Source organism: Podarcis erhardii, assembly GCF_964252035.2.
Source record: "Podarcis erhardii genome assembly, chromosome: 14".
NCBI lineage: Eukaryota > Metazoa > Chordata > Lepidosauria > Squamata > Lacertidae > Podarcis > Podarcis erhardii.
Genome location: NC_138503.1, coordinates 45,639,359 through 45,655,687, shown reverse-complemented (window position 1 = coordinate 45,655,687; position 16,329 = coordinate 45,639,359). Strand labels below are relative to the sequence as shown.

The window sequence follows — 16,329 nt, the reverse complement described above, 5'->3', positions numbered from 1 at the left end:
TCCGTGTGATGCTAGTGAGTTCCCATTGCTCTGTCCCAGCTCCTGCCAACCTAGGAGTTCGAAAGCACACTAGTACAAGTAGATAAATAGGCACCGCTGTGGCGGGAAGGTAAACGGCGTTTCCGTGCGCTCTGGTATCCATCACAGTGTCCCGTTGCACCAGAAGTGGCTTAGTCCTGCTGGCCACATGACCCGGAAAGCTGTCTGTGGACAAACGCCAGCTCCCTCGGCCTGAAAGCGAGTTGAGCGCCGCAACCCCATAGTCGCCTTTGACTGGACTTAGCCATCTAGGGGTCCTTTACCTTTTTACCTAGAAGCACCTCTGCTCAGGGCCTGGTTCTGCTGCTCCCGAGTGACCTGATCTTCTGCTTTCTCTCCCTGCAGGTGGTGGGTCTGGTGACACGGAAGGATCTGGCCCGATACCGCCTGGGGAAGGAAGGCTTGGAGGAGCTGCCCCTGGCGCAGACGTGACTTTGCCACTGGGTGCTGCGGACCTTGCTGTGCACCAGGCTCTCGCCAGCCTCCCGGCGCCATTGCCCTTGGGAGACCGCGGACGTGAAGCCAAACCCCGAAACGCCCGGCGTGTGGAGTCCTGCACTTCGCTGTGTCCCCAGCCTCTCCTCCTTGTCGCCATTCTCCTCTTTCTTCAGCCTTGCGCTCCTCTCACCATCCTGACCTTAGGTTCTCCGCACGGGACTGCAGATAGGCTCTGTACAACTGCTTTGGGGTCCCCGGGGCTTCAGGAGGGGCGTCCCCCACAATTGGAGAGAGGAGTCCCTGTCTCTGTTACAGACCTGGGCTGGGAGGTGTGTGTGTGTGTGTGTGTGTGTCCATTTCTGACCAAGCTTTCTTCCTCTGGCCCAGCTCTTGCCAAACGTGCCTTCCAAGACTCGCTACCCCCCCACACCCCTTTTGTCAATCCTGCTGTGCAAAAAATGCTCTGATCAATGCTGGACTGGAGACCCTGGCCGGCATTTTCTGGGAACAGTCGCAACGCACCTCCCATGCAGCTAAACGTTTTTAACTTGTGTGTAAAGCCAGGGAGCAGGGACTGAACTGTGATCCTCTTCCTGGTTGCTGCTGGACCCCCCCCCCCCAATCTCTGTGGCCAGTGATCAGGGCTGGTGGACTCAACAAGAATCTACTTAGCTGCCCCTGATTTAACATTACCAGGCATGTTGACAGAATTGGGCAGCGTGACAGTGGCCTTTTCCCAATCCAGCCACTGCACCAAGAGCTCATCGCCCAGCAGTGAAACTCTGGCAGCTGGTTCAACACTCAGCAGTGTCCCAGCCCTATTCCCTTACCCTTAGATCTCTCTTGCTCCCAAATCCTTCACACCCAGGCTGAGATTGTGGGGAGCCCTTGCGGCGGCGCTCGTTCCCTCTGGGTCTGCAGCTGTGAAGAGCTTTCACCGCTGGGCTTGTGTACAGCCCTTTGTCCTCACCCGCCACTCCCAGGCGGAGAGTCTTCCTGATAGGTTCAGAGGGTCTTTCTTCCCACCCCACCCTTACAAACAGCAGCCTGCCTTCGTTCATGGTTGTTCGGATCCACTTTCTCTCCCCCACCCCACTCCTAATTCTCACACTGCCTTGCGCCTGTTTGCATGTTTAGCTGGCGGTAGGGAAGATTACAGTGGAGGCCAGTCCGGTAGGGCAAATTGGGCGCTGCTCCGCCACTATCGGTCTGCAACACACACACACCCCGGGGGGGGGGACCCTACCTGCCTTCTTACAAGCAATCCTGTCTCTGTTAGCTTCCTCCTCTATGCTCAGCTGGAAGACTTAGCTAGAAATAGCTGGCTCTGCCTCTGTCTGGCCTTGGCGCCACCTACTGTCGGGCTCCCTGCCTTTTGCCCATTGGGCTCCAGCCACCACTGGAGAAGAGAAGGAAAACCCAAGCAGCTTGAAGGAACACCCTTATGGGCAGGAAGGGCAGGTGAGCTGGGCGGGTGGCGTTTTGGCAAGTTTAACAAGATGCCGGACCAACCAATGTGCCCACTTCAACCTGAAGCAGCCTGTCTCGCCCCCAAGGACTGGGGCCTCCTCTTTTCAGCCTCTGTGTACATCTGGGCATGCTTGCCCAGAGCTTCTAATAGCCTAGGGAGGGAGGAAAGGAATGCAGGAGATGATTTAGCAAAGGGCAAACGGGCCTTCCTAAGCTTATAGCAAGGTTTTCTCTAATTTTGGACTACAACTCCCATGATCCCTAGCTAGCAGGACCAGTGGTCAGGGATGATGGGAACTGTAGTCCAAAACCAGCTGGAGAAACCCAGGCTTTACAGCAGGCAGAGGCAAACTCCGGCCTTCCAGATGTTTTGGAACTACAACTCCCATCATCCCTAGCTAACAGGACCAGTGGTCAGGGATGATGGGAGTTGTAGTCTCAAAACATCTGGAGGGCCAGAGTTTGCCTATGCCTGCTTTACAGTCTTGGTGTGAGGGGTGTTGGCAACCAGCAGGCCCATTTCCTGACTCCTGGTCCTTCCCCACATCTGGCAGACACCTGTCTCCTCTGCTGTTTTCTATCACGTGGAACACCTGGTGGAAGAGTTCTTTTTTTTGTGCTGAAATTAAAAAGGAAACTATTTATACTTTTGCGCTCTCGCTCTCTCACTCCTGTGTTGTGTTTACTTCCTTATCCTAAAGCAGTGTTTCCCAACCTTGGGCCTCCAGATGTTTTTGGCCTACAACTCCCATCATCCCTAGCTAGCAAGACCAGTGGTCAGGGATGATGGGAATTGTAGTTCAAAAACAGCTGGAGGCCCAAGGTTGGGAAACACTGTCCTAAAGGACGTATGAGGAGCTGGATCAGGCCAGTGGCCCATCTGGTTTAGCATCCTGCTCTCAACAGCTGCCAACCAGATGCCCATTATGGGAAACCCAAAAGGGCAACAGCACTCCCCCCCCCTTCTGATTCCTGTTGCTGCAATATCTCTGGTATTGAAGAGGTTCTTTGGGCGTGGGGGGGGGCAGGTACAGTGGAAAAGGTCCTTATTAAACACATACATGTTTGGGGGATGGAACTAGAAAGGGTGTCTGGGGGGGGGGAGTTTGGAAGAAAGGTATAGCGAAGGTGTCATTAAAACCAAGCAACTGTTCGGCTGGTTTTTTTTATTCGATTCATTAAATTGGTATGCCATCCTTCATCCGCAGATCTTGGGGCGGTTCACGACATAAAAATGCAAAATAAAACACAAGATACATAATAATATAATCCCTTCTACGATTGGATTGAAGCCTTATACAAACTCACAACATATGAACCAACTTGCCTGTAAACACAGACTTGGCATGGACAAATTCAGTGATATTTTGAATCCGTTCTTAAAAATACTGTAATAGGTTAAGATCTGGTGAAGTACAATAATGTATACAGTTTTGGGTTCCCCCCTCCTTTATTTTCCCTTCTACACGGGTTCTGTTTCTCTTTTTCTTTTTCTGTCTTTTATTTACATCCCACCATATTTAGTGCACATGTAATTATGTATTTTTGAACTTTCAATAAAGATAATTATAATAATATTTATAGGCTGCCCATCTGACTTGGTTGCCCCAGCCACTCTGGGCAGCTTCCAACAAAACTTTAAAACAAAACAAAAAACCTCCCTGTAATAAAAAAAACAAGAGCAAAACCGCAACAAACCAATAACACACTCACACACAAAAGCAAAAAGTGTTGCAATCAAAACAAAACTTTGCAGAAAGGTGGCCCACATAATATGGCAGAGGCAATCTCTCCACTTCTACGCTCCTCATCAGCCACTTATAAGCTGTCCAAGGGAGGAGGCTGGCAGCGGTGGCCAGGGAGACACCATGGGATGTCAGCCACCGCCACCACATGGGATAAGCACCAACTCATGCTCCTCGAGCTCAGTAACAGCTGCACTGGCAGGGGAAACGGACATTCTGGGATAAAATCGGAAGCTGGGATGGCTTTAGTAATTCTGGGGCGTTCCCTGGAAAATGGGGACAGTTGGAGGGTACACTGTTTCTTGGGGGATGCAAGAGATCTGAGGTTCCAAGCCTACAACGATCTGTGTTGGATCCTTAGCCCCCTGTTAGGAAGGAGCTTGGTTACAAAGGCTGACCACATCTTAGAACTCTTAAATCTACAAAGGATCGTGTCATGAATACACCAGCTCCAAGCGAAGTTTTGCAGCTGGCTGCAAAAAGCAGCCAGGAATAGACAGGCTGGGATTTCACTCAGGCAGAGGAGAGCCGACAGCTGCAGGCTTCACCTTCTTCTGACCTTGAATGGCAGGATGATAAGGCTGTAGCGGAGAGCGGGCTGGAACACAGCCAAAACTCTCAGAAAGCACAAACAGGAGCGAACAGGCACAGAGATGGTTGGTCAGAAAAGGAAGAGGCTGGAGCTAATCCAGTAAGTCCGAAGAGTCGGCAAATGGGAGGGCTGCTAGATCGGAAGCAAAACGAGATGCAAAGGGCAACGGTTCCATATATTCTGTAGACACCGGAAGGAGTCTTCAGAAGGGTCATCTTGAGTGATAATGCCGGCAGCTGCGTTAGAGCTGTCCGGAGCTGTTTGTTTTTGCAATAAATCCTTTTTAATTACCTACGCTTACTGGGTTATCAAGCTGGGAACCTGGACTCCTGACAGATAGCGGCGTTAAGGGGAACAAGTTTGATAAACTGTGTCCACCCCGAAAGCATCCCTCTCCACCATCTTTGAGCCACAAACCAGTCCCTTAGCAACCAGGCCCTGCAGTGATCTTATTGTGACATAACTGAGATGAGAGGCCAACATTTTGTACGGAGACCTGCCCCATCTTTTCTCGGACCGGCAACCGGGCTGTCGCAAAGGTCCCAGCTTGGCTTCCTGGCGCGATGGGGTGGATGTAAAACACACACAAACACCCGCTTGGAATGCGCCCTTGACGCAGCGGCGTGGACCTAGCATGAGACACGCATATGCAGCTTTGGTGCTCAGTTCCTTGCTGTTGGGGAAGAAACAAAACAGAGATCCTTCCCCCCACAGCGGCAGGATAGTAGTGCGGGAAAACCCAGGCACCCCCTACCAGGAGGGGAACAAGCTGCTGAAATTCCGCAAGTCTTTCTGCTTGCAGCATGGCTTCTGCTGGCTTTCGGACTCGCCCTGGGGGTTCCTCCTGGTGGGATCGGCCTTGCTGCTTCTGTGGCTGGTGCTAAACATCTGGACCTCATCGGGCCCGGCTTCTTCGCAAGGGAAGCCTCGCGAGGTGACTGTGAGCTTGGTAAAGAGATGTTTCTCCTTAAAGCGTATTCAGTAGTTATGGCTGAGAAAATTACAGTGGTACCTTGGTTCTCAAACTTAACCCGTTCCGGAAGTCTGTTCCAAAACCGAGGCACACTTTCCCATAGAAAGTAATGCAAAATGGATTACAGTGGTACCTTGGGTTACATACGCTTCAGGTTACATACGCTTCAGGATACAGACTCCGCTAACCCAGAAATATTACCTCAGGTTAAGAACTTTGCTTCAAGATGAGAACAGAAATTGGGCTCTGGTGGTGTGGCGGCAGTGGGAGGCCCCATTAGCTAAGGTGGTGCTTCAGGTTAAGAACAGTTTCAGGTTAAGAATGGACTTCTGGAATGAATTAAGTACTTAACCCGAGGTACCACTGTAATCCGTTCCAGACTTTTAAAAACAACCCTTAAAACAGCAGTTTAACATGGATTTTACTACCTAATGAGTGAGAGGAGATAGGATAGCTATCATCAAATATCTCAGCAGTTCCAGAAGGTAGGACCAGGATCAACAGATTCAAATTACAATAAAGAAGATTCTGACTAAATATTAGGAAGAACTTTCTGATGGTAAGAACTATTCAATGGTGGAACGGTCTCCCTTGGGAGGTGGTGGACTCTCCTTCGTTGAAGATTTTTAGGCAGAAGTTGGGTGGCCTTCTGTCATGGATTGTTTAGTTGTGATCACTGCATTGCAAGGGGTTGGGCAAGATGACCTTTGGGGTCCCTTCCAACCCCTATGATTCTGAGGTGAAGGCCGACGTAGCAGGACAGCTATCTAAGAGAACTGGAAAGCAGGTAATCCGTTTTTCACTTTACTCATCTGCCTTCACACAGGTGGAAACGGTTCCCAAACTAGAGAGAGAAGCAGAGCAGGAAGCACCAGGAAAAAATGGTATGTTTTTGCAACCTGACTTTCCCCCTTAAGCAGTGTTCGAAACTCCCATTGTTCTAGGTGCATTTTGTGACAGGGAATTTCATTAGTGTGAGCATTTCTGAGTTATGGGCGCAGTACTGCGCCTAAGATTTCAGATTAAAGCTGCAGAGTGGAAGGGGGGAAGGAGGAAAAGGTAAAGGACCCCTGACAGTTAAGTCCAGTTGCAGACGACTCTGGGGTTGCGGCGCTTATCTCGCTTTACAGGCCGAGGGAGTGGATGTTTGTCCGCAGACAGTTTTTCCGGGACATGTGGCCAGCATGACTAAGCCACTTCTGGCAAACCAGAGCAGCGCATGGAAACTCCGTTTACCTTCCCGCTGGAGTGGTACCTATTTATCTACTTGCACTTTTTGGCGTGCTTTCGAACTTCTAGGTTGGCAGGAGCAGGGACTGAGCAACAGGAGCTCACCCCGTCTTGGGGATTCGAACCACCGACCTTCTGATCGGCAAGCCCAAGAGGCTCAGTGGTTTAGACCCCAGCGCCACCCGCGCCCTGAGTGGAAGGAAAGGAAGACCTTTTTCTGCCTCCCCACTGCCAGTTCAGAGAGTAACTGGAAGAAGACTGGAGAAGAATCCCTCTTAAGAATATTAGGGGGGTGGGCAGGAAAGAACTAGACCATGTGAAAAATGAACATAATATTTTAGCCGCAGTTCATTCATTTCCAGCTTTGTATTCTTGTTATAAAAAGCGTGCCTAGACATTCCGCTGCTGAGCCCATAACCTAGGTTGAAGGTGCCATTTAGCTCCTAGATTCCATGTCTCAGTTTTTAACGCTGCCCTTAACTTGTTCTTTTCCAAGTCCTGTAATAATTGCATCTTCTCTGTGGAGATCTATACTGCCATCAGTGTGGGACGTCTGTTGCTGGTTTAACATAGTGTACGCCACTTCTTATTTCAAGCTGGCAGTTTTATAAATACCTTTATAAAGAAAGTAAAATAAAATATGCTTCGTCATGGCAATGCCGGCGGGACAGTTGTTGATGTGGGAATGACAATAAAAGAAAAACCCTCCCACAGAAGTGAATGGAGGATAGATAGAAAGGAGCGTTTGTGCGGAAACTAAAGGTAAAATTTACATGTGTTGCTCCGCCTACTTTTAATTCGGCCCCACCCACTACTGCCATGTGGCTCTCAGGCCAAAAAGGTTTTCGTACCCCCGAGTCGATGTCATTCATTGATTAAACATCACAGAGCTATAATAAATCTTCAAAACAAATAATAATTATTTTTTTGTCGTAGAATGTCTTTGCGTTTGTGGGACACCGTTAACTTCTTATTTTGAAAGGTAGGTACGCGCTCTAGAGTAAAGGGATGTTATTTGGGCTGTGTTCTAGGGGGCGCCCAGGTGGGGAGTCTTCTGGGAGAAGACTGGTAAGGGCCCTGGGGAGTAAAAGGCAGCCCCAGCTGGTGTGAAAGCTAACAAGGGATAAATGCAAACAAGAAACACTAACAAGGGATGAATGCAAACCAGACAAGCTAACAAGGGATGAATATGAACAAGAATTAGGTTCGTATCGGGCATCAGCTTTCCAGGCTTTCAGGTCTTTCCAAGCTGTACTTGGAGATGCTGGGGACTGAACCTGGGACTTTCTGCATGCAAAGCAGATGCTCTGCCATCCCTGTCCCTCTTTTCCCTCTGTTGTTTTCCTCCAGAGTAGACACAATGACATAGAAGTTAGGCCTGCCCACTAAGTTCAATGGGTCTGCTCTGTATCTCCCTGGCGTTGAATTCCATCCTAAGGCGGTTCCTAAAATGTTTTGTAGGACACAACTCGGTCCCCACTCCCCTCAACACAAAAACATAGTTTTATGTTGCTTTATGCTAACTTGGTACATTCTTTTCCACGCTGCCTTTTCTTTTCTCGTCTTCATGTGATTGCCCAGCCCGATCTTAGAAATTGCATAGACATGTAGTTTTAAAAAATGTGAACTTTTAGAAATGGTAGGAATTTGGGTGGTGTCCAATGTTAGCATTACTCAGAATAGCCCTCTGGGAAATTAATGGGCATGCAATACCCAGGCCCACTAATTTCAATGGATCTATTATTTTAAAGCATTTGTAAACCATTATATATATATATGCGCGCGCGCACACACACACACACACACACACACTAAAATTCAGTTGGACCTGACCCTTATTAACGCACCAAATGTACAAAACAACTCTGTTTTGTCTTATTTCTTGCAGTTGTGAGCAGCCTTGTGAAATACACCACTGTTCTCTTGTTCCATGTGAAGATATGAGAAATTGGCATCAAGAGGAGTGTTTATGTCCAAAATATGATGGATTTCCTCCACTGAAGTATGAGGCCATTTTAAGCCATGCTTCCTGCTCCTCCTCCTCCTCCTCCTCCTCCTCCTCCTCCTCCTCCTCCTGCCTACCTCATTTAAAATGTCTGGACTTGCATTCAAGTTCTGAAAACTTCCAGGATGCTAGAGATACTTCGTGGACCGTATTAGATTCCTCGGATGTGACGGAGAGCAAAAGCTCCGATTCCTGCTCCAATTTGGAGGAGCCCTGCTTGATAGTGCCAAAGCGTGAACCGCTGGAGGTCCCATTGCTGCCTGAAAGACATATAGAAGTCGTAAGAATCCCTTCCTTCCCGCCTATGGCTCCGTTTACACAGATAAATATTCTCCAGAGCGCAACTTATAAAAAAGAAGACCAGGTCATCTTGGTGGAAAAATGCCTGGCAATTCGTATGGGCCCTGCACTATCACATAAGGCCAAGCCACCCTCTCCTCCCAAACTGATGGAGAAAGAGAGTGTTGAAAGTTGCACGGATCAAGAGGAGAGGGAGGAGAAACCTCCAGAATTGTCCTGCTCGGACCAAATGCCACTTCCGTGTATAGAGATGGATATGACGTGCGCACAGGAACATTCTAGTGCCTCGGAGGAAAGCTTGCCAAAGCCTTCTTCTCCCACCAGTCAGCAGCCTGTGACAAAAGCAATCTCCTGCACCAGCTCCCCTCCGCGTGACTCTGAGCTGGCCCCTTTAGTCCTGGAAGAGATGGACAGGGAAACCAGAGGCTCCCTTGAATTTCACGTCAAAAAGAAAATGGTTCAGAGGCGGTGTGGCGTCCCCACCCTCGTCTCCAAGTCTGAATCGTGGTTTCGACCCTGTGCGGATGAATTTTCCAGGGAGCTTGAAAGCAGGGCCCAGAGGCCAAAGAGAAAGACAATTTGTGCCCGAAGCCCCCTGCCTCTTGAGTCTCCACACAGAAACGCCACGTTGCTCTATGCGAAACCTTTACGAGAATCTCCAGGAACCAAGAAGTACTACCTTCTCCATTTGGAGGACCAGCCAAAAGAGAGCGGGAAGCCTTGTTTCCTCATGAAGAGACCAGGCCATAAAACCGGGACTTCCCCTGGGAAGTATATTCTCCTCTCGATGGAGCCAGAAGACGTGAAGAAGCTCACTTTCCACATGACGGTGAAGATGTTAGAAATGCAGACGGGCGCCTTTCCAGAAATGGTGGAAGAATCCTTCCGACTCTACAAGGTCCTTTCTGCAAATCCTCTGCCCAAGCCGATCCGTTTTGGCAACAAAACCCCAAGGCCCAAACACATTTGCCTGCCCTTCGCCACAGGAGAGGCTCCTTGCATCATTGACCTGAACATCGGACACAAATACTTGGCCTACAAGTCGAAACTTCCAACGCCCTATTCAAAGTCGGTGGCGGAGCTGACCTACAGTTCTTCACAGCTGAGCGGGACTGAAACAAGTATCATGAAAAGGGCACCCTCTGAGCCTTACATACCCAGCATCATTTTGAGGAGGCATCCCAAGGAGGAAACATCTCTTGGCTTGGATCAAATGCTGATAGTCCCAGAGCCCCCAAAGCCACACAAAATGGGGATGCAAGCAGAGACAGCATCCTCCAGCAAGGTTCTCCGGTTTTCCTTGAGTACAGATGGAGCGTCAGCTGAAAGAGAAGGAGCGGAAAAGGGAGTGGAGGCTGAGGGCAGACAAGGGATCAGAGGCCGTGAATTAAGGCACTTCCAGGAGGAGCTAGCGGGAAGATCATCCTGCGTGATTCTCCCGATTTTCATTGATGAGAGAGGAACAGTGGTCAGTGGAAGAACTGCAATGGCGAAATTCAGGGACCACCAAACGGAGCTGGAGGGAGGGCCAAGCCACGAGGTTCTCGCAATTGCTTTTGATGAGAAAAAGATAGAAGTCAGTGGAAGAACTGGAATGGTGGAATCGAAGGACCAACAAAAGGAGGTAGAGAGAGGACCATGCCGTGAAGTTCTCCCAATTTTCTTTGATGAGAAAGGAACAGAGGTTGGAGGAAGAACCAGAACTGCAGAATCAAAGGACCGCCAAAAGGAGCTGGAGAGAGTGTCACATCACAAGGTTCTCGCAATTTCCTTTGATGAGAAAGGAACAGAGATCACTGGAAGAACTGGAATGGTGGAATCAAGAGACCACCAAAAGGAGGTAGGGAGAGGACCATGCCACGAGGTTCTCCCAATTTCCATTGCTGATAAAGGAACAGAGGTCAGAAGAAGAACCAGAACTGCAGAAACAAAGGAACAACAAAAGGAGCTCGAAGGAGGACCAGGCCACAAGGTTCTTCCAATCTCCTTTGATGAGAAAGGAGCAGTGATTACTGGAAGAACTGGAATGGTGGAATTAAGGGAACACCAAAAGGAGCTGGAGGGAGGTCCACACTACAAGGTTCTCCCAGTTTTCCTTGATGAAAAAGGAACAGTGATCACTGGAAGAACTGGAATGGAGGAATCAAGGGACCACCAAAAGGAGGTAGAGGGAGGACCATGTCAGAAGGTTCTCTCAATCTTACTGGATGAGAAAGCAACAGAGGAAGAACCAGAACTGGTTGGAAGAAGAACCAGAACTGCAGAAACAAAGGAACTTCAAAAGGAGCTCGAAGGAGGACCAGGTCACAAGGTTCTTCCATTCTCCTTTGATGAGAAAGGAGCAGTGATCACTGGAAGAATTGTAACTGTGGAATCAAGGGACCAACAAAAGGAGGTAGAGGAAGGGCCATGCCACAAGGTTCTTGCAATTTCCACTGATGAAAAAGTAACAGAGATGAGTGGAAGCACTGTTATGGTAGAATCAAGGGACCACCAAAAGGAGGTGGAGGGAGGTCCACACTACAAGGTTCTCGCAGTTTTGCTTGATGAAAAAGAAAAAGAAATCAGTGGAAGAATTGGAATTGTGGAATTAAGGGAACACCAAAAGGAGGTGGAGGTGGAGGGAGGTCCACACTACAAGGTTCTCCCAATCTTATTTGATGAGAAAGCAACAGAGGTCGGAGGAAGAACCAGACCTGTAGAAACAAAGGAGCTTCAAAAGGAGCTGGAAGAAGGGCCCGGCCACAAGGTTCTTCCAATCTCATTTGATGAGAAAGCAATAGTGATCGCTGGAAGCACTGTTATGGTGGAATCAAGGGACAAGCCAAAGGAGGTAGAAGGACGCCCATTCCACAAGGTTCTTGCAATTTCCATTGATGAGAAAGTAACAGAGATGAGTGGAAGCACTGTTATGGTGGAATCAAAGGACCACCAAAAGGAGGTGAAGGAAGGGCCAGACCACAAGGTTCTTCCAATCTCCTTTGATGAGAAAGGAATAGTGATCACTGGGAGAACTGGAATTGTGGAATTAAGGGAACATCAAAAGGAGGTGGCAGTGGAGGGAAGTCCACACTACAAGGCTGTCCCAATTTCCCTTGATGAAAAAGGAACAGTGATCACTGAAAGAACTGGAATTGTGGAATCAAGGGACCAACCAAAGAAGTTAGAGGGAGGACCATGCCACAAGGTTATTGCAATTTCCATTGATGAGAAAATAACAGAGATAAGTGGAAGCACTGTTATGGTAGAATCAAGGGACAAACCAAAAGAGGTAGAGGGAGGACCATGCCACAAGGTTCTTGCAATTTCCATTGATGAGAAAGTAACAAAGATGAGTGGAAGCACTGTTATGGTGGAATCAAAGGACCACCAAAAGGAAGTGAAGGAAGGGCCAGACCACAAGGTTGTTCCAATCTCCTTTGATGAGAAAGGAATAGTGATCACTGGGAGAACTGTAACTGTGGAATCAAGGGACCTCCAGAAGGAGGTGGTGGGAGGGATGCGCCACAATATTTCCCTTGATGTGAAAGAAAAAGATATTGGTGAAAGAACAACTGCAGAATCAAAGCACCAAAAAATGCAGGTGGAAGGAGTGCCAGTTCACAAGGTTAGCTTTGTTGAGAAGGGAGCAATGGTCAGTGGAACTACAGTATCAAAGGACCAGTCAAAGGAGCAGGAGGGAGCTCCAGTCCAGACGGTTCTCCCGGTTCCCCTTGATAAGAAAGACACAGAGGTCGGTGGAAGTCCTGCGGCTGCAGAAACAAAGGAGCAGCCAAAGGAGCAGGAGGGAGCTCCAGGCCAGAAGGTTCTCCCGGTTCCCCTTGATAAGAGAGACACAGAGGTTGGTGGAAGTCCTGGGGCTGCAGAAACAAAGGAGCAGCCAAAGGACCAACAGGAAGTGCCAGCCCAAAAGGTTCTCCCGGTTTCCCTTGATAAAAAAGGAACAGAGGTCAATGGAAGTCCTGGAGCTGCAGAAACAAAGGACCAGCCAAAGGACCAGCAGGAGGGAGCTCCAGGCCAGAAGGTTCTCCCGATTCCCCTTGATAAGAAAGGCACAGAGGTCGGTGGAAGTCCTGGGACAGCAGAACCAAAGGAGCAACCTAAGGAGCAGGAGGCAGGGCCAGCCCAGAAGGTTCACAAGGTTACCTTTGATGAGAAAGCAACGATGGTTGGTAGAACTACTAGAACTGTGGAATCAAAGGAGCAGCCAAAGGACCAGCAGGAAGTGCCAGCCCAGAAGGTTCTCCCGGTTCCCCTTGATAAGAAAGACACAGAGGTCAATGGAAGTCCTGGAGCTGCAGAAACAACGGACCAGCCAAAGGACCAGCAGGAGGGAGCTCCAGGCCAGAAGGTTCTCCCAGTTCCCCTTGATAAGAAAGGCACAGAGGTCGGTGGAAGTCCTGGGGCAGCAGAACCAAAGGAGCAGCCAAAGGACCAGCAGGAGGGAGCTCCAGGCCAGAAGGTTCTCCCAGTTCCCCTTGATAAGAAAGACACAGAGGTTGGTGGAAGTCCTGGGACTGCAGAAACAAAGGACAAGCCAAAGGAGAAGGATGGAGGGCCAGTCCAAAAGGTTCTCCCAGTTTCCCTGGATAAGGAAGGAGCAGAGGTTGGTGGAAGTACTGGAACTACAAAGCAGCAGCAAAAGGAGTCGGAAGGGGTTCACCGCAGGGTTATTTTGCCTTTCTTTGAAGAGAAGGCGAAAGAGGCTGGCCCAGCTGAGAAAGCAAGGAGTGGGCAAAAGGAACCAGCGACTGAGTCTGGCTCCCTGCTTCCTTCTCCTTCCACTGGTGGAAAGGAGGCAGAAACGGAGAAAGGGGCAGCAGTGGCCGGTGGAAGCAGGCCAGAGATGGAGAAGGCCAGGATCCGGAAGAAGGAGGCCTCCATTATAAGGGCAAGCCTCTTCCTCGAGCTGGACCTGGTGAAAGAGAAACTGAACCTGCACTTGAAGAAAAAAATGGAAGCCCGGCTGCTTCCGTCCCAGGGAGCAGAGCTGCAGGTCCACGTTGGCTTTGACAAAGAGGCGAGAGGAAGGAAAACAAAGAAATCGGCACAGCCGAGCCATTCCGCTGACCCTCAGCCCAAGCCGAGCCGGCCCTTCTGTTACGTCTGCATGTCCCTGGATAAAAGTGGGGTGGCAGTCAAACCTGTTTGCTGGGTCCTTCCAAAGCGGATTTTGAAAATGAACGGGAACCGGGTCCCCCAGGTGGTCCGATTGGAGAGCAAATCCAAAACTGCTGCAACTAGCTCTGCTCCTTCCGGCTTGCCAAAGGAGGCAAAAGGGGTGCCAAAAAAACCTGCTGTGACAATCCAGCCGTCTTAGAGAGAGAAGGGGATTTCTTTAGAAGCAGAAGGGATATTGGGGTGGGGAGGAAGAAACTATTAAAGATATTTGCCTAAAAGCGAAGCCCAGCTGCTGGCCATCTTGTGCTGTTTTATGACAGTTTGCTCCACATCTGCATATGTTAATGTCGTGGGGAAATTCTCCCTCCTAGGGATTGATGCAGGAAAAATTTGGTTCTGTTTGCTACAAAACCCCACACTTTGTGAAGCACTCTGCAAAGCAAAACACAGCGATAGCCTTTGAAATTTCCGGTTTAATTCTGCAGCGCAGCTCTCCTGACAAGTAATGTGTGCAAAAAATAAAATAAAAAATGATATACTGGGGTAAAGTGTGCAAATAGATTCATGTACAAGTGAAAATAACATCTAGAGGTTTATTTTATCAGCAGAAACATAAACATTAGGGAAATGCATTGCAAAAAGGTGTATATTGGGCGAAGTTTCATACAAAAGATGTATACAGGCAATGACCGTTTTGCAGGGGGGTTGCGTTCCTGACCCCAGCGCGCATCAGTGGAGTGCATGGAAGTCCACCCTGCCCCGTTATGCCCTCTTTTGTATGACCCCGCCCCCTTTTCTGGCCCCATCTGGGTTGCGGCGATGCGCACATGCGTGGTTGCTTGTTCTTTGAACACATGCAAAACAGTTGTTGCCTTCATTAGACATTTGCACTAAAATGCTGGTGGAGTTTCATGAGGACTTTAAAAATAATAATAAAATAACTGATGTGGAAATGTGCGGAGAATTTAAAGATGAGGGAAATAAGAAACTGAGAAACTGAAATTAGCAGATTTGCCCACCCCACTCACCACAACCCTGTTGGCAGAGTAACTAAACTGCAGCTAGGAAGCCTGCTCAGAGTTTCTGCACTGGTTGTCCATTTGCTCCTGGGCCAAAGTCAAGGCGTTATTGTTGGCCAACAGAAGCACAGAAGCATAGAATTGTTGCAAGGGAACCAAGGGTCATCTAGTCCAACCCCTTGCAATGCAGGAATGTCTTTTTTATTTTTAAATAAATTTTTATTGGTTTTTTCATAATTTTATGCATTTTACCATAACCATTTCAAACATTAAAGTACAAGGTCCTTTTGAACCTTCAGGCCTCCTTCCCTCCCTCCATGGGTTCCATGTTTAAGACTGAAAGACCTACACTGGCTCCCAGAATGTTTCCAAGCACAATTCAAAGTGCTGGTGCTGACCTTTAAAGCCCTAAACAGCCTTGGCCCAGTAGACCTGACGGAGCATCTCCACCCCCATCGTTCTGCCCAGACACTGAGGTCCAGCGCCGAGGGCCTTCTGGCAGTTCCCTCACTGCTAGAAGCCAAGTTACAGGGAACCAGGCAGAGGACCATCTCGGTGGTGGCGCCCACCCTGTGGAATGCCCTCCCATCAGATGTCAAAGAGAAAAACAACTACCAGACCTTTAGAAGACATCTGAAGGCAGCCCTGTTTAGGGAAGCTTTTAATGTTTAATAGACAATTGTATTTTAATATTCTGTTGGGAGCTGCCCAGAGTGGCTGGGAAACCCAGCCAGATGGGCGGGGTATAAATAATAAATTATTATTATTATTATTATTATTATTATTATTATTATTATTATTGCTGCATCTTTTACCATTATCCATCTATTTTAAATAACCATAATTATCATAAGTAATTGCCACATTACAAGTGTCATTACATCCCAGCCGAAGATTTTAGCCATTTACAGTGATCTTTTAAACAAATTACAAATTTACTGCAGTCTTTAGAAAATTCTTGATCTTCCTAGTTCCGGATCTTTCCTGTCAGTTTCGCCATCTCTGCATAGTCCATGAGTTTCATCTGCCATTCTTCTTTTGTTGGTACTCCTCCTTCTATCTCTGGGCTAGTAGCATTCTCGCTGCCGTCGTTGCAGACATAAAAAGTCTTTTATGTAGGAATCTCAACTCAAGCATCCATGACAGGTGCCCGTCCAACCATCCAAGGAAGGAGAGTCCACAATCTCCAGAATCCCGAGAGAGCCTACTCCATTGCTAAACTGTTATTGTCAAAATTTTCTTTCGGATGTTGAGTCAGAATCTCCTTTCTTGTAACTTGAATAGTTTGAAGAAAATCTGGTCTATAGTTACAATCAGGGCCGGATTGAGCTTTGATGAGGCCCTAAGCTACTGAAGGTTATGGGGCCCTTTATATGTCCAGCTGTCCTTTGTCAACA

At 48.5% G+C, this 16,329-nt stretch overlaps 2 protein-coding genes and 1 long non-coding RNA gene across 13 annotated transcripts in view; 2 read left to right on the top strand and 1 right to left on the bottom strand.

The window, feature by feature from the left end:
• The window catches only part of CLCN7 (chloride voltage-gated channel 7), a 42,429-nt gene extending 39,836 nt beyond the window's left edge, over positions 1-2,593 (top strand). The window contains exon 25 of the mRNA XM_081839694.1: positions 385-2,593. Coding sequence (XP_081695820.1) covers positions 385-471 — 87 coding nt within the window. The 3' untranslated portion in view covers positions 472-2,593. The remainder of the gene's footprint in view (positions 1-384) is intronic.
• On the bottom strand, positions 2,234-3,580 carry LOC309329361. The gene is made up of 2 exons (XR_014151074.1): positions 2,781-3,580; positions 2,234-2,636 (listed from the first exon to the last, which is right to left on the bottom strand). It is a non-coding gene; the product is annotated as an uncharacterized lncRNA (long non-coding RNA).
• Positions 3,581-4,620: 1,040 nt separating this feature from the next.
• LOC309329054 (uncharacterized protein) lies at positions 4,621-14,196 on the top strand. 11 transcript variants are annotated; one of them, XM_081839480.1, is made up of 6 exons: positions 4,623-5,233; positions 6,084-6,141; positions 7,424-7,469; positions 8,376-10,980; positions 11,434-11,541; positions 11,758-14,196. In XM_081839480.1, the coding sequence occupies exons 1-6, from the start codon at positions 4,919-4,921 to the stop codon at positions 14,110-14,112; spliced, it is 5,487 nt and encodes a 1,828-aa protein (XP_081695606.1). In that variant the 5' UTR covers positions 4,623-4,918; the 3' UTR covers positions 14,113-14,196. The 11 variants fall into 11 exon arrangements, with proteins under 11 accessions (XP_081695613.1, XP_081695611.1, XP_081695609.1 ...); XM_081839479.1 differs by having other exon boundaries at positions 4,625-5,233; positions 8,376-10,858; positions 10,967-10,980; positions 11,434-14,196; XM_081839487.1 differs by having other exon boundaries at positions 4,621-5,233; positions 8,376-13,032; positions 13,255-14,196.
• The last annotated feature ends 2,133 nt before the right edge of the window (positions 14,197-16,329 follow it).